At 41.1% G+C, this 22,448-nt stretch overlaps 1 protein-coding gene across 2 annotated transcripts in view; it reads left to right on the top strand.

Moving 5' to 3' along the window:
• The window catches only part of CNTNAP5 (contactin associated protein family member 5), a 319,852-nt gene that overhangs the window by 154,354 nt on the left and 143,050 nt on the right, over window positions 1-22,448 (top strand). For both annotated transcript variants that reach the window (XM_079968601.1, XM_079968602.1), the window contains 3 exons: window positions 10,417-10,681; window positions 13,169-13,318; window positions 19,309-19,480. In XM_079968601.1, the coding sequence (XP_079824727.1) occupies window positions 10,417-10,681; window positions 13,169-13,318; window positions 19,309-19,480 (587 nt within the window). The remainder of the gene's footprint in view (window positions 1-10,416; window positions 10,682-13,168; window positions 13,319-19,308; window positions 19,481-22,448) is intronic.

The following is a 22,448-nucleotide window of genomic DNA, read 5'->3' as shown; positions in this document are numbered from 1 at the left end:
TGTGTCATGGTGCCCATGGGCACTAGGCTGGCAACATCTGAAATCAGGGATGGGCCATCCCATTTCACCGCCTGAGGTAAAATGGGAAGGTGCTGTCCCCTTCCACCACTTCTCTGCCAAAGTCTTGCGTACCTGGATCATGCACCAGCTTCTCCTCACTTCTCCATTGGGGATGGTGGCAGGGGCAGGCAGGGTGCCCCCATGGGATTCTGTTGCCCAAGGCAGCTGCCTTAGTTTGCCTCATGGGCAGGCCGGCCCTATCTGAAATAAGTTGTTATCCTGATAATGTAAGCACAGCAGCATTATGTACACCACTTTAGATATTTTACAATATGTTGTTATTGTTGTTATTATTTAATCAATAAATAGGCTTTTATGCAATTTACAAATATACCACCAACATAAAAAGATTCTTGAGACCTTTCTTCCCCTTCTTCCCCTTCTTCTTCTTCTTCTTCTTCTACCACTTAGCTTGAATTTTGAAATGCCATGGAGAGCTTCAGGTGTTGGTGAGATCTAACAGCAAAATGAAATGACTTTTTGTTTTCTTTAACAAGCAGGCATGTGTTTTTCCCTCATGCAACATTGAGGCTTCAGGGTCAGGCGCCAGTGCAGACTGTGGGAATGACAATTCTGAATAATGGGTCATTTTGGCAACAAAATGGGCTGTCTGGGGAAATGAACCAAAATGGGTAGTATCAAAAGCGTAAAGAAAAATTCTCAGTGACAGCTGAATTTAAGCTAATAATGCATTCTCTTTCTGTGAATTCTAAACACCATCAGTAAAGTGCTTTGAACCACCTTAAATCTCACGTAGATGTTAATCTCACTTTTAAGGAAATATTGAGTACCTTTGATCTCAAAACCCTTATTATTATCAAAGCATGTCAGATGGATAGCAGTACACAGAGGACTTTTTCAGGTCAGAAGCAAGGAAACAAAAGGTTGGGAGCTGTATCCAATGGTGCCAGTTTTTTCAACAGGAGGAGTCATTCTGGTTGTGAAAGAGTATTTGCTCCAGTGGAGGATGCTAAATCTTCTATGCCGTGCAACCCTCTGGAGCAAGTATTCAAGGGTGCAGGGGTTATCCTCAGAAATTGCCTACTCTTCCGTTAGTGGAATCTTCTCCTAGATCAAATATTCTTCTATGAATGGAAGGAGACTATTCAATTCATTCCCTTTTGCCTGGAGTCAGACAGGCTTAAAATATAACCAGCTATGTTTTGAAGTGGTTGCGGTATGCGTTGCTGAACAGACACTGGCAGAAAACTTTCCTAGTCGTTTACCACTGATGAAGCTAAGAAATTGACTGAACGTTGATGTTTATTTTTGGATAATGGGACAGAATGCTGATCTGCTGAATTATTGTTCATTTACGATCTGGTGGGGAATCTTTGGTGGGCTGATGACCCATTACCCCATTAGAAAGCTGCCAGGGCCTATTTTTCTATAGCCAGATGCAGAGGTTGGTGAGGTCAAACCAAATCCTATATCTTTATAGCACATTCACAGCTATTTAACATGGCAACAAAAACATTTACTTCTTATTAACTCCAGTCATGTTTCAGCTTTGATTTTCTTCACAAACACTCCCCCAGTTTTTTAAAAAGCTATTGAACACCTTTTATCTCTCCTAACAGTACAAAAGACAATTAATTCTAACAGAAGAATGCAAATAAAAGTCAATGAACAGTTGAATGGCAAGCCTCACAGCTATTCAAGTCCTCTAACTTAAAAATGTAATTGCATCCCCCAAGTCCAATTCTGTTCAAGTAGAAAAGTAGCACAGGAAGACTGGTGTGCTGGGGTATTGCTTGCAGGGATTATTTCAAAAAAAGGCGTCCTCTACCTGCAGTCCATAGTAATATATCCTACTTTACTTTTGCATTCTGTAAACCAGTCATCTGTGGCCATGACCCAATGAGCTACTTCAGATACACCCAATGACTTGAGAATGCCCAGTAGGATGTAAAAGGCACATTCCAATCATCTGAAAAGGACTGGTTTTCAGAAATGAACATGGAAGGCAAACAGAATTCAAGGCTGCATACACACCACACATTTAAAGCATATTTAAAACACCCCTCCCAAAGAAACCTGGGAACTGTGGTTTAGCCCACTCCACAGAGCTACAGTTCCCAGCACCCATAACAAACTCTGGTTCCTAAGATTCTTTGTGTGGGGAAAATGTGTTTTAAATGTCTGGTATGAATGCAGCCCTAGTGCATTCCATTTTAATGATGTGTTTTAATGAAAGTATTAAAACATTTTAGTCCTAGTGAATAAAACTGGATAGGTTTTAGGCCACTATACCCCTGACTCGGCACAAAGTATTAAATCTGCCTTTGTGCTATTTCACCACTTTTAGTTGTCCTGTCTGGCAAGGTGAATTTGAAAGACAAGCCTTTGGTTCTGCTTCCTTCCCTATTGAAAAGAGGGAAATATCAAGCTATCTGTATTATGTTTGTCCATTATTCCATTTTCTGTTTTTACCTTTGTTTCTTAGTAGAATGATTTATGATTTTTAAAATTGGCTGCTGCTGTCCTCTGCAGTTGCGTCTCAGCTACTGGACCAGGTAATGAAGTGATAATGCTCGGTTACCGCAAGCGTGAAGGCAGTAAAATCTTTTGTTGCACTGTTGGCCAGTGACCTAAAAGCTTAGGAGACTCAGATAAAGAAAATTCAGAATTGCTTAGCCAAGCATATGATCCTCAAAGTCTCTCAAAGGGATGAAATATCATTCTGTTGAGCCCTTTCAGTTCTGTTATCTGATACTTTTCTGAGTAGGGACATAAAAGTTTCCCAAGAAAGGAATTCAAGTATATGAGAACCTCTGCTCTTTAATGACAATCAGTGACTTCACCTCTTTTCTCCTGAAAATATTAGCTTAGTTATGTACAGTAGAGCTTCTGTATTAAGAGCATCCCAATAATTGAAGTGTCCTCTCTGCTGACAAAAGACCCCATTATCCTCTTTATATGACCATTAAGTAAGTACAGGCCTTCCTTAAGGAGATTTTTCTTCTTCTTCTCTGACTTCTACTCTCAAAGCAAGGCTAAAAATTATCTCTGAAACAATTTCTAATAATCAGCATGAATAGCTACGTTCTTCTTCACTTTTTGCCTGCATAATGAGAGCATCATGATTATTTCTTATGAAATCGTTACATACTCAGGTACTCAGATACTGAATGAAAAATGCATGTGTGTATCACATCACTTATGGAGAGGACTTTTGCATATCAATTGTGGCCTTTCCTATCAAAGTTTGAGTAATCCGAGGCCAAGAAAGAAATGACCATTTCTCCCAAATATTTTAAAGAAGGAAATGGTATTTTTACATGTGAGCACCCTTCATAACTGCTCCAATATGGACGTATGTACATACAAAAAGTATTATAATTTAGAAATCCCAACCCTGCTTCAACTTTATTTGGGTTAACTGGAGGCCTTGTGCTTCACCTTTCACTTTCAGCAAATCTGAAGCACATGGCTTCCCTCAAAGAAATATGGCAGCTGTAGTTTATGTGCCATGGTGCTACAATCCCCATCACCCTTAAACTGTAGTTCCCATGATTTTGGGAAGGAAGCAGTGTGCTTTAAATGAATGCTGTGCATGAGACTTCACACAAAGAATTTCTGTGACATCCTAACTGTGGTATTCCAACACAATGCTTGTATTATCCATACACTTTTTATTAATATGTTTAGAAATGCTTCCTTCGGGAAGACCCAAGATGATAAGTTTAAGGAGCTGAAGATCCAGACTAACTGAAAGGCACCCTCAGCACTCACCCAGGTGTTAAATCTAGCAGCATCTGCGTAGGATGGGACACTGAGCTGAGAGATTACTTTTATGTCTCCTGGGTTTGTAACTGCTGGAATTTAATTATCCTCATCACCCACACTCACAGACTTCAACTTTCTTCTGATAAAATAGTAATCCACACTTGAGTAATCAGCAAAATAGGCAAGGATTAAGTTTCACTCATTGATGCTATACACAGAGACAGTCTCGGGATGATTGCTAAGACCTCCTCTTAGTCAGATTACATAGCATTTCCTTAGGGTTCTGCTAGGTGATTTCTTTTTAAAGGTGATATTGCATGCCAAGACATGCTCCAAATATGCACTGCCTCTCGCTTAATGTTTTTAACTAAACAATTTGTATCTGCTTTGATAGCTTCTACAATGGCCTGTTTGCAACAAAGGAAATTCCCTTGCTTGCCATGTTACTCCTGAAAATAGATAGTGACAGACCTCTTTCCCAAGTGGATGAGGGTCAAGGCAGTATCTACCAAGGAAATGTTAAATATCTCTGTTTAATTGCCTGAATTTAGGAAGTTCAAATTGTAATAACAGCAGCAGAAGCCCCTTTGGAGTACATTTCAGTACCTGTTAAAGGAATCGTTAATCAGACTGGAAACATTGGACTCAATGGAGTTCGTAAATGCCAGATGAGTGCTAGATGGAGTTTTTAGCAGCTAGACATGTCTGATCTTCTAGTTTCCCTCTGGAGGCTAGAAACTTCTTATTCTATTTCACAGCTAGGGAAAAGTTTGAGGGTTTTTTATCCTTTTCTTTTGCAGTTAAAGTGAGTTCAGCTGTAATAGCAACTGTCCCAGGGAAGGCACTAGGGACAAGCTAAGATCTAGTGTCATTTTTTCACGTGGTTTTGACCCTCATTCATGCTAATCTCACCAAATCCATCAGTGAGAAGTGCTGAAAAGGAAGCTGGCTAGCCAGCACGGCCCCTACTGTATGTATTCAGTTGTGCAGAAGCAGTGGCTGTACTGTGTTCCATTTATAATATACATTCAGTCACCTCAAAAAATTCATCTGTCTTGGATATGGGTGTGCAAACGTACCAGTAGGGTTGCACAATTAGTTACCAGATGAAAAGGAGGACAAAGTTCCTGTATCTTTACTTTGTTCCTTAGAAAAAGGAATGTCAGCAGTTTTTCAACATTCATTTAGGGAATGTTAGGTAACCTGTAGCAAGGACCAAGGTCACTAAATTACCCACAGAGATGACAAACTACTTGCCATTCCATCCCGTGCAACCTCCTGAACTGAGAACAGGCCACAATATATCTGCCATCCAGAACAAAAATGGGGCATTAAGTTGACAAGCAAAGTTGTTAAGCCTCAAGACTAGCCCTGGAAACATCTACCCCTGCCATGTTTGGTTGCACACTATTATTAAGGAAGATTGCTAGGAAACAGGCTGACCACCTCAGTCCAGATGTGCCTGGTGATGTTCGTTCTAAGAGCTGCATAGACCCTCTGCTGGTACAAACCTGCAATGGCTGCAGGATAACCATCTGCACTCCCAAATTCCAAAGAAAGCAAAATTCAGTTATGAAAAAGGAGGGTGTATAAAGTGTTATCAAACGGTGATATCAGACAAACAATGAAATCTTGTAAGTCAGATCTACAAATGAAGGATCTGTCTGCTTACCACAACCATGTTCCTTTAGGATCCAGATCCAGGGAGAATAATAATAATAATAATAATAATAATAATAATAATAATAATAATAATATTTATACCCCACTCATATAGACGGGCCTCACCAGCCACGGTGGGTGGCTCCCAGCAGAATATTAAAAGCATCAAACATTAAAAACTTCCCTAAACATCAAACATTAAAAACTTCTAAAAACTTCTAAAAGTCAGATAGTTGTTATTTTCTTTGGCATCTGATGGGAGGTCGTCCCACAGGGCGGGCGCCACTACCGAGAAGGCCATCTGCCTGGTTTCCTGTAACCTCACTTCTCACAGTGAGGGAACTGCCAGAAGGCCCTCAGTGCTGGACCTCAGTGTCCAGGCTGATTGATGGGGGTGGAGACGCTCCTTTAGGTGTACTGGGCTGAGGCCATTTAGGGTTTTAAAGGTCAGCACCAACACTTTGAATTGTGCTCGGAATCGTACTGGGAGCGATGGCTGCTATCAACTGCCCTATCACTACCCTATTCACTTCAAATTTGTGTTTGCTCTGCATCTTGACATGATTCCCAAAATAAGAAAAAGTGGGGGGAAGCCCACAGTAGCAATTTGGCCATCTGTTGTACGAACTTTAACCGAGTTCTTGTGGTTCTGGCATATGGAAAGAATATCATGTTCTGCAAGGCTGGATGTACTGGAACAAAAGACAGTCTTTGCACTAAACAACCATCACATTCAATAAGTGACATCTGGCAATCTTATCTGGACCTCAGCCAGCATTGGATTATGCTAAAGTGAAGCAGTGCCCATGGCATCTTCTCATCAGATGAAACAATAAAGCAATCATATTTTTAAGGGTCAATTTGAAATTGCCTCACAACCTTCAGAGCCCCATTATTGGACTGTGAACGTTCTGTGCTTTCTGCACATTCCAGGGAAGACTTAACATGTTTTTATGACTTGTGTGAGCAGGGAACAAATGGAGAACTTAAATCTTTAGCAGCTCAAGAATCACTAGCTTTTGGGGGGGGGGGAGCAGGGGGAGGTTCAGTTGACACCTTCATCACACACCTTTAGGTTTCAGATGAAAACATTTCTCTTCACCCAGGCTGTTGGCTGATTAACATCTAATAATGTAAGGCTTCAGGGAATCAGCTCCCCGCCCCTCCCGCCAACGTGGCAGTAAATAAGCAGAACCAAGGAAAATGTGTCTTCTTACCACTTAGAAACTTTAATAATCACAGTGAGAGAATAAAGAACATATCTCCTAGAAATGGCGGTGCTCCCAATTAAGAATCACACCCCCTCCTGTCCCTATTAATCTACGTTACTCCTACGTTTTTTAATCTGAGCTGCTGTGTTTTCTGTTCTGCCATTTTCTGAGCTCTCCTGGACTTTGGGAGACGCGAGTGGATACTATCCAGAGACTGTGAATCTGTTAACTCTCTCTCTTCTAGTGTTTCTTCTGCTAACTGTTCCCCATCCAGTATTTCCCAGCTTCTGCCTTCTCAACTATGCCCCTCTGCAAACCACTGTTCCAAATCTATACTGTCCTCCAGCTTCTGGGAAGATTCAGGATCAGGAGGAGGGGGTGGCTCCCATCATTCTTCCTCAATGCAGCCCTTCTCAGCATGGTCCCTGACAAATAACATCCAGTATATTGTGGGAATGGGGTTGGGTTATTCCAGGTCTGGAAGGACAAACATGGCCAGGATTGCTTCACAGGTTATGCAGAAAGCCTTGTCTCCTCCTCTTGGATCTTCTCCACTAAGAACTAAGACACACACACACACACACACACACACACACACAAGTTTATAAAACTTGTGGGTGTTTTGGGTAAAGATATGGAGGTTTCTGATGGGATGGGGAATGCTACAGACCAAAGCTTGCAATCCTAACTTCACTTGGCTGGGAGTGAGTAGCACTGAAATCACTTGGGCTTACTTCTGAGTGGACATAATTAGGATTGCACTACAACTAGCCTTTATTCAACTGTGGAAGATGGTATGCATGTGTAGGATGAGCAACTGGGGTGAGGGGAGGAGTGGTGAGGTCAAGAGGGAAAGGAGTAAGCAACTTTCAGATATGTAATCATCAAGCCATGCCCACACCTTGAGGTGTGGTTCTTGTGGACATTGCAATGGAAAATCACAATGGTGTGAATACAACTTTGAAACTCATTCAACAAGCATGGGAAAGTCACCCACAAAATATTATTTCTGAATACACTCACTGTAAGGCCCCCACACTTGAAAGTCCCTTAAATGTATTGAGAATACCTGTTAGAAGGATGTTGGAATAATATTATATGATTTTAGCAGGAATGATATAAAGGATTTGGGAATAACTGACTGTTAATTGGTGAAAGGAGGAAAAGTAAAGTTACATTATATTAAGACAATTTACAGGACAAAAATTTTAAAAGAGGGAAAGGATTTGCTGAAATGGATAATTGACCTAGAATACAAAAAAGGGAGGGGTGAGGAGGTCAAGGAAATAAGCTAATGAAAGATTAGTAATGAGGAGATCTGATGTATTTTTTTTCTGCGTTTTTGTTTAATGGGTCTTATTTCTCTGTTTTGTTTATATATATATATATTGTGATGTGTTGCTTTGTTTTTGTTTAATGTGGTATTTTTACTTTTTCTTTCTGTATTTTTTTAAAACTTTAATGAATATTATTTTTTTTTCAAAAAGAGAGAATACCCTTGCTCCACCAAGGTCCTCCCCCCAGTTCCACCCTTCCCACTCCCTACAAATGTGGCAGATGTTTTATTGAGAAAATGTTTGGCATAGTTTGGCATTTATATGGTTTTTGATTAGGTTTTCACTCCATCTTCTGGCTGAAATCATTTTGGAGGTGTTAAAGATAAGAAGTCATTCAAACTGGACTTATTGAAATGCATTTATTCCTTGTTCCAGTGTACTTTTGTCTTGTAATCTAGGAAAAGAGAGAAAGATCCCATTGAAGCTTTTGTTTCAGTTAGCAGCAAATTAAACATCTTTCCAGAACTTTGTTTAATTTCCCCTTGTCAACTAAGAATTGTTCAAAGCTATTGAAAATGATAAGAAGCTATTTCATCATTTTGTCCTAGCTTTTCAATAAGGGAATCCCCAAGTGCCGTATAGCTTCCTGCAAATCACTCATCTTTTGTTCATTCTAATAATACTGTTAGAATGAGATATAATTTCTAATGAGAGACCGCACCACACGGAAGGCCTTTTACTTGAATGGGTTTATCAGATTTCAGTTGATATTTCACAAAGTGCCTTGGTTCAAAAGCAAGTGAGTTGCAGCTCTCCCCCTGTCCACAAACCCTGTGTACTATCTTTGAACGTTGTGAATGCACTTCTCTTCCTTTATTCTTAATTGCTTGCTATATTCCTTAATTTACAATGGAATTGCCAAGAATAAAGGCACTGGGAGTCCAGCTGCCATTCAGGAGAGCGTTTAGATCTGATCCAATGTTGAGATCAAGCTTCGAGAGCTCCGACACTCACTGGAATAGAACTCGTCAGAAAGTTAGTCAGAAAAATAAATGGTAGGATTTGTCCCTCCACACTAAACTTAAAGTCATCTGGAAGCAGTGTGTTCTGGAAGTGAGAGTTTGTTTAGTTTTGGTTTTGAAGTGAAAGTGAACAAAGATCAGTTCAATGTGAAGATTAAAGACTTGTTTTTGCTGCCCAACGTCGAGATAGAGATATCCTTTAGAACATCTAAATTTCTTGTAACAAAACTTGAGGGGGAAACAAAAAATGATTTATCCACTAGGGGTAAGGGAGTAGAAATGTAAACCATTATTAGTAGCAGTATTCCTGTTAGGTTTGCCATACGTCTGGAATTTCCTGGACATAGCCAGCAATCGGCAGTCGTAAAGAGTGTCTGGAAGGAAATCACTTAAACTTTCAAAGAAATCCATACGTATGGCAACCCATGTTGACAGTGTCTTTTTTTTTTTTTGAGATTTCCTTTAAAAATAGCTCAAAAATGTCTTTTTGTGAGATTTTGCAAAAAATAGTTCAACAACTTTGGCCAACAACAGCTCAACAATTTTTCTGTTCAGATTTTCACTTTTTGAAATATGGCAACCCTAATTCATGTTGTTGTTATTTTCTGTGTGTAAGGGCTGTTTGCTAAACACAATAAACCAAACTGACTCACCAAGAAGATTCATATACAAAGTTAATGTGGATACACCTCCACAATGCTGTGATCATCCTGCCCCACTGAGCTTGATGGAGGCACATGCTGTGTAGGGCAGCATATATGACTAGCATTGGACTCCTGTACATCAGGAGGTAGGGAACAGTTGGCTCTTCAGCCCCGGGAAACCTAGCCAATGGTCCCAGCAAATTTTTCCCCTCCTCCCTCTTAAGTTGTGAAGAGTTTTTCTTCTCATGTTTTACTGGGCTGCAGGTCCATCAAGTCCAGTAAAGATGCTGGCTGTGGTGACCCAGGGTCTCATGTAGAGATATTTCCAAACCCTGTTGTTAAATGACCCTGACCTTGGTATCTTTTCTATGCAAAGCATGGATTCGGCTGCTGTTCTGTGGCCACCAACCCTGTCAAGGCTTGTAGAAGGATGTCCACCTCACCCCACTGCCAAGTCTAAGCTCTGTTTTCCAGCCAGTGCAACACTATGTATGTGTATGTGTATTTCCTTGGCCCAGGGCATGAATGTGCAAATGCACTCCTATTCCTGTTTAAAACTGCAGCAAAGCACTCATTCTCCACACCAATAGGATGGAAATCAGCAAGGAAGTGTCTGTATAACTGAGAAACTGTCTGGTTCTATATGTTGCACACACACATACACACAATCCTAAAGGTACATTATATTCCTGTCCTCCTGTTGTGATAACTGCAGCATATTCAGAGTCACTGAATGGGAAAACAGCTTGATGGTTGCCTGTCATTGTCTCCTTCCCCTCCCCACCCTCCCCTTGTTTTTATTACTTTCCAGGGTAATGTGACTTTTGCCTGCTCAGAACCACAAATCACTCCCATCACCTTTGACAGCTCCAACAACAGTTACTTGCTGTTACCAGGCACTCCCCAGCTTGATGGCTTGTCAGTTAGCTTCCAGTTTCGGACGTGGAACAAGGATGGTTTGCTGCTATCCACGGAGCTGTCAGAAGATTCCGGTTTACTCTTGTTATACCTCCAGCATGGAAGGATGTCACTCATCATCCAGAAAGGAACAGAGAAATATGTAGGAGTTAGTGCAGGTATTGCACATCTAATAGAAACATTTACTTTCTTTCGGATTCTTTGTTTCTATACTGGCTTTCCAAATTAAGCTCCAAGCAGCTCAAAAGAACAGTAAACAAATCAATATGTTATTGTACCTACATACAATGAAAACATAGCCATAGATTTATCAAACACATGCCATGATACAAGTGTTTGGATCCACATTAGGAAGCTAACAAAAAACATCACAATTAAAGTTCCTCTAAACACATGATTTGCCCTTTGGAATGAGTTCACAGTGAAAGTCAGCCGGTTCGTACCATGTTGACGTTTAGATGCCTGTTTGAAAGTCATCTGTTCACCCAGGGTTTCCTTGATACAGTGCTGTTGATGCATTTTAAAAATCATAGAATGAGTGCTTTTTTCTGGGGGGATGCAGGGGTAGGCATACCAGTGTGAGGGGTAGGCATACCATGAGAGCCAGTGTGGTGTAGTGGTTAAGAGCGGTAGTCTCGTAATCTGGGGAACCGGGTTCGCTTCCCTGCTCCTCCACATGCAGCTGCTGGGTGACCTTGGGCCAGTCACACTTCTTTGAAGTCTCTCAGCCCCACTCACCTCACAGAGTGTTTGTTGTGGGGGAGGAAGGGAAAGGAGAATGTTAGCCGCTTTGAGACTCCTGAAGGGGAGTGAAAGGCGGGATATCAAATCCAAACTCTAAACATTTTGTGAATCTAAGTTTGGTCTCATTGAGGAGCAGTATTTCAATGTGAGTAGGAAAATGACTGTACCCCTAAACATTTTTAAGGGGGGGAAAGCACTGCATAGAATCATAGAATTGCTTAGCTTGGAAGGACCCCAAGGGTCATCAAGTCCAACACCTTGCAATGCAGGAAGCACAGCTAAAGAATCCACAACAGGTGGCCATCAATCCTCTGTCTAAAAACCTCCCACATTGGTGGTATAGGTTTTTTTTTTTGGGGGGGGGGAATGAATGAATGAATAATAAATACAGTCTCCAAAAATACCATTCTATTTAATAAACTCTTCAGTAAGACCAGTAACAGAAAACTACATCAATATCAAACTGTTTCATTTCAAACCAGTTAAATTCAAGTATCACCTTAACTGAAGTATCACAGCAGAAGTGTTGTAGAATGCTGTGGAAAACAGAGGTGTGTTAATCTCCCGTCCATGCCAAATTCTCCCCATTATGCACCAAATGGACTAGTGCTTTACAAACATCTTTCAGCAGCCTTTATAACTGGAGTCAGACAGGGTGCCACCCACCCAGGTCAGGTGGAAAGGAGCCAGAGAGAGAAGCAGGGAACAGATCTTGTAGGCCTCATAGGTGGCCAGTCCCTGGCTTTCCAACATGAAACATGACATCAAAACAGTATCCTTTGTTTTAAAGGGAAGTGAAAATTGGGCAACTCAAGCTTAGAAGAACCATCTTTTATTCCCTCTGCCAAATCTAGCGAGAGGGAAAATTTCAACAGCATGCTGGTTTGTGGTTGACATGACAGCATGCCCTTGGCTTGATAATAGTGTGAAGGTTATTGCATGCTGATATAGCAACTCAAAAGACAAGAAGTAGTAAAAGCACAACAACAAATCTAGCCCCTTAAAATCTAGAGCAGCAACTGCTGCAGCAAAAATCGACAAAGTTCTATGAACAAGATAAGCATTTATATGCATGAACTTCCTTGCATCCAATGGAGTAAGTTTACAATACAAAGGAAAATAAGTAGTCTTTAAGATGCCATAGAATTATTTGGCAGAAATCCTAAGTAGTAACACCCCCCCATTTTTTTATCCTTTTGTCCTTGTAATAGTTATATTCAAGCTTATAAACCCCAGCCTGCTTTATGCAGTCACATAGACTGGTGGAAGGGTTTAAAGAAATTGAGTCGTTTCCAACAAAGGACATGATCCGCCTTCTCTAACTTGGCTGGGGCTGATGGGAGCTTCAGTACAGCTTGGGGAATGCTTCTCCTCAGCATGCATTTAGAACAGTGTTTCTCAAACTTGGGTCCCCAACTGCTATTGGGCTACAACTCCCATCATCCCTGGCTGCTGGTCCTGCTAGCTAGGAATGATGGAAGATGTAGTCCAACAACAACTGGGAACCCAAAGCAGGAGACAAAAGTCTAAAATTCAACAATTCTTTAGTGGGACAAAGAGGGAACAGAGGATTTACAGCGCCTCTAAATCAAAGGCTTCCTTCTTTAGTTCAGTGGGGTGCAAGGATATACACTGGTATCCATTCCCTTCATTGAAATGAATAGAGATATTTATATATGTAACAGCTTCATGTAGTGCATGAGGACTCTGGCTCTGGGGACAAGTTTCATTAATGTTAGCTTGTTTATACCTGGTGTGTGTGTGCTCCCCCTGACATTGCCTGAGTGACAGTTTTGTTATTTCCCTAAAGGACAGTAATTACTCACAAGCTTCCCCTCCTCCTCCACTTCCTTCTTGTCCCCCATGAGTAGTTGATCTCTTTTCCACTCCTTGTTTCCTAGGCAGCAATCTGTATGATGGTCTGTGGCATGCAGTTAACATCAATGCTAGAAGACATCGCATCACCCTAACTCTCGATAATGATGTAGCATCTACAGTTCATGCAACCACTGTTTCACAGATTTATTCAGGGCACAGCTACTATTTTGGAGGTACGTTGCTTTCCAGTGCTGTTGTGGTGACTAAAAATGATGTCCATTTTTGTTAGTTGTTTTTCTTAAAAGAACCAATGTTGTTATCTATTACATTTTATGTATGTATGTTTGTATGCATTTTATTTTAAAAAGAGGATTGGTTAGTAAACAATCATCACATGTCTCCCAAACCATTGGAAAGCTACATGTTTTTGGGGTTGGCTGTCAAAATAGATAAGTCACAATATACTGAGAAAGCAAAATACACAGACGCCTCTGAAATGAAAATGTGTCAGCTTTGTATGCAGCCTGATGAATTTGATATAAGTAAGATGGTAGAAAGTTTTGGGAAGGCAGATAATAATGGTTAGGAGTGGATTGCACCTTTTCACGTCAATGATGGATGTATCTATACAGGGTTTTGTCATGCTGAGTTCCAATTGAAATCCACAGTGGAGAAGTGCAGGGATAAGTGCTTATTTTTTCATTACTTTCAGTCAGAACTAATCATACCTAAACTGCTCTGGATTGCACTTAAAACATTTCCTGTAAATGATCTCCAGACCATGTGATAAGTTTCTTTTGTTTGTTTCGGTGAGTGACCTCCACTTAGTTTTACATTGCTGGAGAAGGAGAAATAGCAGAGGAGAGTATGTCCTCTTCACTTTCTTCAGTCTTCATATCATCTGTATATCTGCCACTATTTGAGCTCACATATGGACACAAAAGGTGGTGGTGGGGACAATGTGTGCGCATGCATGTGCTCATTTGAGTGTGTGCACTTTCTTTGGGGGGAAATGTAAGAGCATAAGAACAGCCTGCTGGTCAATGGCCCAGCATCATGTTCTCACAGTGACCAACCAGATGCCTTTGAGAAGCACACAAGCAGGACTCCCCTCACCTCTGATTCCAAGCAGTTGATATTCAAAGGCCTACCCAGTGGAAGTGGAACATGGCCATTGTGACTAGTAGCCATGGATAGCCTTCGCCTCCATATATTTGTGGCCCTTATATTTTATCTGCCCTGAATCTTCTAACATTCAGCTTCAATACGGACTGCCTGCTTCAGGAGGAAATATGATGCCTTGATTCAATGCTCTAGTCCTGGTGCCTTCATTATACACCTTTAGGTGCCAGACAAAAATGTTCCTCTTTAACCAGGCTTTTGACTATTTGACGTCCAAGGCCCTTTTCAAATGTGTTTTGAAGGAGGGGGTTACTGGGTTGTTTTTGTTTTTATTACATAATTTGTGTTTTTATACTGTGATTTTATGTTGTAACCACCCCCGAGACTTGTGGGTAATAGCATCGTAGGGACCCGGATGGCGCTGTGGTCTAAACCACTGAGCCTCTTGGGCTTGCTGATTGGAAGGTCAGCAGTTCAAATCCACCTGACAGGGTGAGCTCCTGTTGCTCTTTCCCAGCTTCTGCCAACCTAGCAGTTCGAAAGCACACCATTGCAAGTAGATAAATCGGTACCACTGCAGCGGGAAGGTAAATGGCATTTCTGTGTGCTCTGGCTTCCATCACGGTGTCCCATTGCACCTGAAGTGGTATAGTCATGCTGGCCACATGACCCGGAAAACTGTTTGTGGATAAATGCCGGCTCCCTCGGCCTGAAGCGAGATGGGCACCACAGCCCCATATTCTCCTTTGACTGGACTTAACCATCTAGGGGTCCTTTACCTATTTACATAAAGGGTGGTATACTAATTTAATTAATAAAACAACAACATAATCCAAGTAAGGTAAAGGTAAAGGGACCCCTGACCATTAGGCCCAGTCATGACCGACTCTGGGGTTGCGGCGCTCATCTTGCTTTACTGGCCGAGGGAGCCGATGTACAGCTTCCGGGTCATGTGGCTAGCATGACTAAGTCGCTTCTGGCAAACCAGAGCACTGCACGGAAACACCGTTTACCTTCCCTTCCGGAGCAGTACCTATTTATCTACTTGCACTTTGATGTGCTTTTGAACTGCTAGGTTGGCAGGAGCAGGGACTGAACAATGGGAGCTCACCCCATCACAGGGATTTGAATCGCTGACCTTCTGATCGGCAAGTCCTAGGCTCTGTGGTTTAACCCACAGCACCACCCAAGTCCCATAATCAGAGTAGATAGTGCCAATTAATTGTTTGGCAACACACACCTGACCCAGAAATACTATGCACACACTCCCTTGTATCTGTTTAGTAGGAATCTCTGGATTTGGACCTATAAACCTGAGGACAGTTTATCACTTTCTGGATGAAGGCCCTCTAACAACCGCCCTTTGTTTAGCTGAGCTGCTGTTAATGAAGTGGAGATTGGATCCAGGGAGAAAATATCTAAAGGGATACCCTGGGATAGTAGAAACCTGAATTGTTCAGACCAAAGAAAATCTGATCTAGAAGCTTTTACAAACATAAGTCTATGATTGCATATACACTATACCTTTAAATGGCATTTGAAGGACATTCTTTCCCTCAAGGAACTTTGAGCCCTATAGTTTTTTAAGCGTTTTCTGGGATATGCAATTCTATGAGAGGTAAGCTGCACTGTCCAGAATTCTTTGAGGGAATGAATGCGATTGAAATATGCTTTAAAGGTATGATGTGTACACATTGTATATATCATATGGTCTGTTCTAGTCTAGCAGCATATAAGAGGTTTCTGGGAGGTTTGGCTGGTCATTATGTAATTCCCTCATTTTGGCTACTGATCACTGTGGGCACAAAAACTCTATTTGTGTGGCATTAGCTAAGGCTCCAGAATTTTGGCTTGTAGGAGACACTGCTTGCTCCCATATTTTCAAATATGTTTGTCTATGAGCCAGTCACATATTGCTTGTTCAGACAAGGCAGCATCACAATAAAATAATTGTTCTTCTGCACTATTATACTGCCAAATATAATATTTTAGAATCACCATAAGTGGTACTTGCATTTGAATATAAAATACTTACAAATGTATGTACTTCAAAATTGATGTGTGTTATAAACTCTTTGAAAACATCAACCCATAGAGCGCAAAAATTAGCAGTTTTCTTTATAACTATGAAGTGTTGCATTCCAGTTTTAAATTGAAAGGTTTTTTTTAAAAAAAATAAAAATATTGTTATCAAGCTAGGGGCTTGGTGGGTATTTATGCCATCCAAAGCTCCTGTGATTAAAATCAAGAAAGAGGACAACAGTAATATTGTAAGCAATTTAAATAAGCACCTTTGTGGAAGCACAATTAACAGGCTCTCTGCATTTGGGTTCATCTTAACCCCTATATAAAGTCCTTATAAACTCAAATCTTTTTTTCTGTAGAAGCAAAAATAACCAGCAAGGTGGGAAAGATTTTGCACCTCTGTGTATTTGAGAGTTATCTTTGGAGATTTTAAAATTCTTGCTTCCTAAAAGTTCCTTCCTTCCTTCCTTCCTTCCTTCCTTCCTTCCTTCCTTCCTTCCTTCCTTCCTTCTGTTTAAAGATGGGCTGCGTGCATCTTTTTAAAATAACAACAGCAACATTGTCTTAACCCCCCTTCACCCACCCACCCACTATGCTGTGAAGGGTAGGACAAAATTTGCCTCAGTTTAACCCTGTTTGGCTATGATGACTGCTTTTATATTGTGGCAACGCTTCTGTTGCTAACCTTTGTGCAGGATGTGGTGGGATTAAAGACTTCTTTTTGGTTTGACTTTTGCACCTATGATATTTCACAGAGTTTACTCTGTGCTCCTCGATTATATCCAGAGTGCAAACTGCTTTCAGATGACATTTTCATTTCCCCTCTCCGATTCTCCCTCAGCGTAGCAGTACTCTTAGCCCAGATGCTGACATGACCCTAGCAAGCTGGTGTAAAGCTCAGCACAATTTAAATGCCATATGGAAAAAGGTGGCATAGGGTTTCTAGGGCATACCTTATCAGCAGGCAGCATGGAGCCAATACTTAGACATCTGCCAACTGTCAATTCATTTCTACTATTACCTAATTGTATTAGCCGATGGTCATTCCATGGCTTAGCCAGGCATATTGAAGCTTTAATTCTATTCCTGTGTCAGTTTGCTTGCTCAAGTGCTGTGGAACTGATTCCTGGATGGGCCTGCACAATCTGTGACCCAGCAAGCCCAAATGAGCCACCCATCATATATTATAATTTGTCACTGACTTGACAGTCTCCCCATTTTGGCAGGGAAATGTGTGAAATCAGTCTTGGTACATTTTAGTGGGCTGCAAGGGCTTAACCAGAACGAGCGCAACAAGGGAAATGGAAGCTTATAACGGATTAGGTCTTCCTGTTCTATGATAACACTAAGAAGTCCTGGATTCAGAGAGATGGACTCACTGTGAAAAGTGTGGAAAGCATAACCTGGCAGAATCTCATCATATCAGGCCTGAGATGCTGAGAGATGGGGACAATATTTGTAAGCACATAAAGAAGGCTCAAGATGCAAAATGAGTCTGAATTTATTAAATATAACAAACTGGAGGATCTGCAAAAACAAAAAACAAACAAGCCACAATTAACCACATTCAGGCATAGGCAAACTCAGCCCTCCAGATGTTTTGGGACTACAATTCCCATCATCCCTGACCACTGGTCCTGTTAGCTAGGGATGATGGGAGTTGTAGTCCCAAAACATTTGGAGGGCTGAGTTTGCCTATTCCTGGGTCAAATCATAGGAGTCTGAGTAGGTGAGTTCTTGATAAGGAAAGATTGGACCCTTCCCATCTCCCAGGCATGTTTACAGTTACAGTGGTACCTCTGGTTACAAACACTTCTGGTTGCAAACACTTCAGTGTTATGAGCTCCGCTAACCCAGAAGAAGCTACGAACTTTGCCGCAGGATGCGAACAGAAATTGTGCGCTGGAGGCCCCATTAGCAAAAGCGCACCTCAGGATAAGAATGATTTCAGCTTAAGAACGGACCTCCGGAACGAATTAAGTTTGTAACCAGAGATACCACTGTACAATCTATGGCCACACAACAAAGGATTGGAAAGTCATTCTCCCTCCTTGCAACATGAACCTTGGGTTTTTCAGACTCAACAAGCACACCATGGCTCTGCTATCCAGAATTCAATAAGGTGTGCATGCAATGCCTAAAGCACCCCCCCCCCAAAGACCTCCCCTCCCAAGCCAAAGGAAGTGGAAGGTGAATAAAGAGTGCCCTTAACCCAATAATGCATCAGATGTTTAACCAACCAGTTCTGCTTGCCTGGACCAAATGCCACATGTGGCTATCAACTCCAACAAGTTTGCCTCCATCCCCAAACAAACAAGATTTTATAGAGAGCTCTTTGCAGATCCTCTAAAAAATGTCACAACCCAGAACAGAGAGGTGGGCACCATCATCTCTGTAGAACTAGGGGGAATCAAACCTCTTTGCACTATGGGAATGTTATTCCACCCACTTGGGCCAGAATGAAGTTTTCACTAATCAACTCACTCCCTGCCATGCCTTGTCAACCTTAAGAGGATGCATGGCTGCCCTCCAAGCTTGGATGATGCTAGTATTGTGTGGAGCCAAAGTTCAGATTCAACAAAGATCCCTAATAACCTAATATAGCCAGATCTGTCCTTTGGACAAGGTTCTTTTCTCCTCAGTGGATAACAAGGGTGTGTGACGTAGGGCCAGCTGCGTCCAGATGATAGTGTCAGCTGTACCTGGTATACAAGGGTGCTTCCTAATGGAATTTGTACAGATACTCCTGGTAGGTTCTGCCCTTCAGATCCAATCCTCAAACATCCAGTTGAAAACAGTGGCAACTCTTTTACTGAATCTTGACTGCACTTTGTAGCTTTAAAAAAAGACAAGCAAAAACTTTGAGCTTCTCCAAGTATCTGTATTCTGTCAGCATTATTGCCTGCTTTCTTTCTTTAATTTTTATTTATTGCCATAGAATTTGTAACTTGCTCACATCGAGCAGGCAATGAGAACACTAGGAATAATTAGACCTTCCATCAGTGAACCCCCAAGGAAATAAATTATCATTTAAGTATTCTTCATCTCACTCTTTTCTCCCCTCTCTGTCTCACAGGGTGCCCTGACAATTTTACCGATTCAAAATGTTTAAATCCCATTACGGCTTTTCAAGGCTGCATGAGACTCATCTTTATTGATAACCAGCCCAAGGACCTCATTTTAGTTCAGCAAGGTTCCCTGGGGAATTTTAGTGATTTGCGCATTGATCTCTGTGGCATCAAAGACAGGTAATTATTTTCTCTTCTTCTTGTGTGTTTTGTTTTCTTTCAGCCAAGTGGCTTATAAGTACAGTTTGCTGTAAGTGAAAATTCTAATCCTCCAACATTAGGTGAAATGGAGTAACTGGAAAAAGTATTGCTGGGAAGAATTTGGAGTTGCACGAAGCATCATCTCTTCCACTCTCTCCTCTCTCTCTCTCTCTCTCTCTCTCTCTCTCTCTCTCCTCCATATTAGTTTGTGGGAGATGGAGTATGCAAATTAAATCAAGCTGCAGATTTGTGCAAAGATTAAATTTTATGCACAAACAGAATTTGATAGCTTTGAAGTTGAAAAGGGATGGTAAAGAAAAGGAGATGTTTGAATGATCAAAACATGTCATTGCCTTATCACACTTTCTGTTTCGCTTAAATGGAATCCTTTACAGGTTGCAGGTTAGTGCATACCGTAGCAGTTTTTAGAAGCATAGTTAAAAATAAAATACCCCCCTCCCAATTCATGTTGTGGGAATTTCAGAATTTTAGGAAGTAACTTGAAAACTAGCCTGTTGTACCAAAGTGTGATTTCCCCCTTATCCAGTTTCCAAGTTGCTAGTGATGAGTTCACTTCAGATGACCAGGAAAAGAAGCTCTGCAGACATAGCTACAGTGGTACCTCTGGTTACGTACTTAATTCGTTCCGGAGGTCCGTTCTTAACCTGAAACTGTTCTTAACCTGAAGCACCACTTTAGCTAATGGGGCCTCCCGCTGCTACCGCACCACTGCCACGCGATTTCTGTTCTCATCCTAAGCCAAGTTCTTAACCCGAGGTACTATTTCTGGATTAGCAGAGTCTGTAACCTGAAGCGTATGTAACCTGAAGTGTATGTAACCTGAGGTACCACTGTATTATTATTAGCATGTCCTCTGGTAATTGATGAACCTTGCTTCTGAATAGGCATGCATTAATTTGCACTATAAAATAGGGATGTAGAAATTATGATGATTGATTTTAATGTTTTTCTTGGAATTACTGTACTGTTTGAATTTGTACTTTAATATATATCCCACTGCGTGTGATGATGAGTGTGTTAAAAAAGAAGTGAACTGTGTGGCTTAGTAAAAGTGCTTATGAGCTTGTAATATTTTGTGGTCTTGTTTGCCAGTTTTCACACTAAGTGAGGAATTAATCTATGTTCGAGTTGCAAAAGTCTCTCTGTGGAGGGGACGGAAGAGGTCATATATGAGAATCTGTGCTTTTCAATCTTACCTCATTATGAATATATACTGAATTTTCAGAATATATCTTGCTTATTTTTAGTTTGAGCTTTAAGCTCCCAATTAATTTCTTGGTTTGGGGATGGATGTGGGAGGTGCGTGTATGTGTAGAGGCAGTGTTCAGAGCTAGGTGAAAAGACTTTGTTTCTGTAAGGTCCTTGCTCCCATATGCCAGAAGGAATGAAAGAAGCCATAATTAAAATAAATTAGGACACAGTTTTATTAAATATCTAAAATGGATATTAGTTCAGTTAGTCTAGCTAAAGATGAGTGAATTTGTCTCTGAAAGCATCCTACTTTTCCAGGCTTTCTTCAAGAAATCAAGGGCAGGGACCTTTCTCTTTCAAAATGAGGAAAAACCAAATGCAAGAGGATCACTTTCCTTCTTACCTTCCTGCTGCTCCAGTGATCTTTCCCCCTGCAAGCTTCCGAGGCTCTTATTTCTGAGTCAGTGATGCAGGCATAACTACCACTTCTGCTGTGGGAGAATGACACAGATTCCCAAGCATTTCATTCACTTAGTCATATCTGCAATAGTACTCAGTTACAAAGCCTAGAAAAATTCTACCTATATTGTCCCCGTGTTACCTTATAGCTAAGATACAGATAGCACAGAACCTGGAATGCTGATAATCAGGTGAACCCCCAGATGACAACTCACACATATGTATTTCACCATACATGCAATCTGACCCACTTTTGACATTACTGTTGAAGCTGGAGAAACAAATAGTGTAACATCCAAATTACATGAGCCGTAGTTCTCTGGGTCACATCGTATGTTATGAAAGACAAATGTGGGTTCTTAAATATGTATGCCTGGATGTCAGGGAACCTGACAGACATGGCTTCATGGGTTTCATGCATACTTGAAGGGTGATCAAATAAATGATAAAGAAACTAATACTTTTGTTAAAATAAATGGTATAAACCTGGGTGGGGTTCAGGGGTTCCAGCTAACCCCAGCGTATGTGCCATCATACTAATCTGACCCTTAGGGATGGATGAACCTGTCTGTTTCCTGTTTGCAGCATGTGTTCATTCATAGGTCCATTCTGTTCCATTTCTACACTCACCTGCAAATTATTTTTTTTTTAAAAAAAGATCTACATAAAAAATTGCATGCAAATCCATATTTAAATACTATTTTGGTATATGTTCTCTTTAAAAATTACTTGGATTTTGACATGTTTCTTTGAGTCAAGAGCTGTATTGCAATATTGGGAGAAGTGTAAAGTCCCATGGATAGCTATATTCTCCTCCTCCTCCTCCTCCTCCTCCTCCTCCTCCCTCTTCGTGAAGATCTGTACTTAATCCAGGCACAGATCAAGTCAGGAGGACATTGGCCCTGAAGACATATTTCAGCTTCCATCAGCACAAGTCAGCATGGCCAATGCTCAGAAATTATGGGAGTTGTAGCTCTGCAACATCTGGAGGGCCACATGTTCCACACCCCTGAATTAATATCAGAATTCACAAAGACTGGATATCTGCCCACTCCATTCCTACGCCACTTCAGTGGGGGGGGGGGCTCTCTAAAGCTTATCTGGTCTACACTTACTTTCAGGATCAGCACAGATACTGGCATCTACGCAGTGAAAACAGAAACAAAACCACACTGCAACACTGTATCTGCTTTTTTTGTACTTCGAGTTTTACATTTTGCATTAAAGAAGTATACACTATGATTCCACAAGAATATATCTAGAATACCAGTCACCA

The sequence above is a fragment of the Podarcis cretensis genome, assembly GCF_951804945.1.
Source record: "Podarcis cretensis genome assembly, chromosome: 1".
NCBI lineage: Eukaryota > Metazoa > Chordata > Lepidosauria > Squamata > Lacertidae > Podarcis > Podarcis cretensis.
Note: the sequence above shows the minus strand (reverse complement) of the source record. Positions and strands in the feature narration are given on the sequence as shown.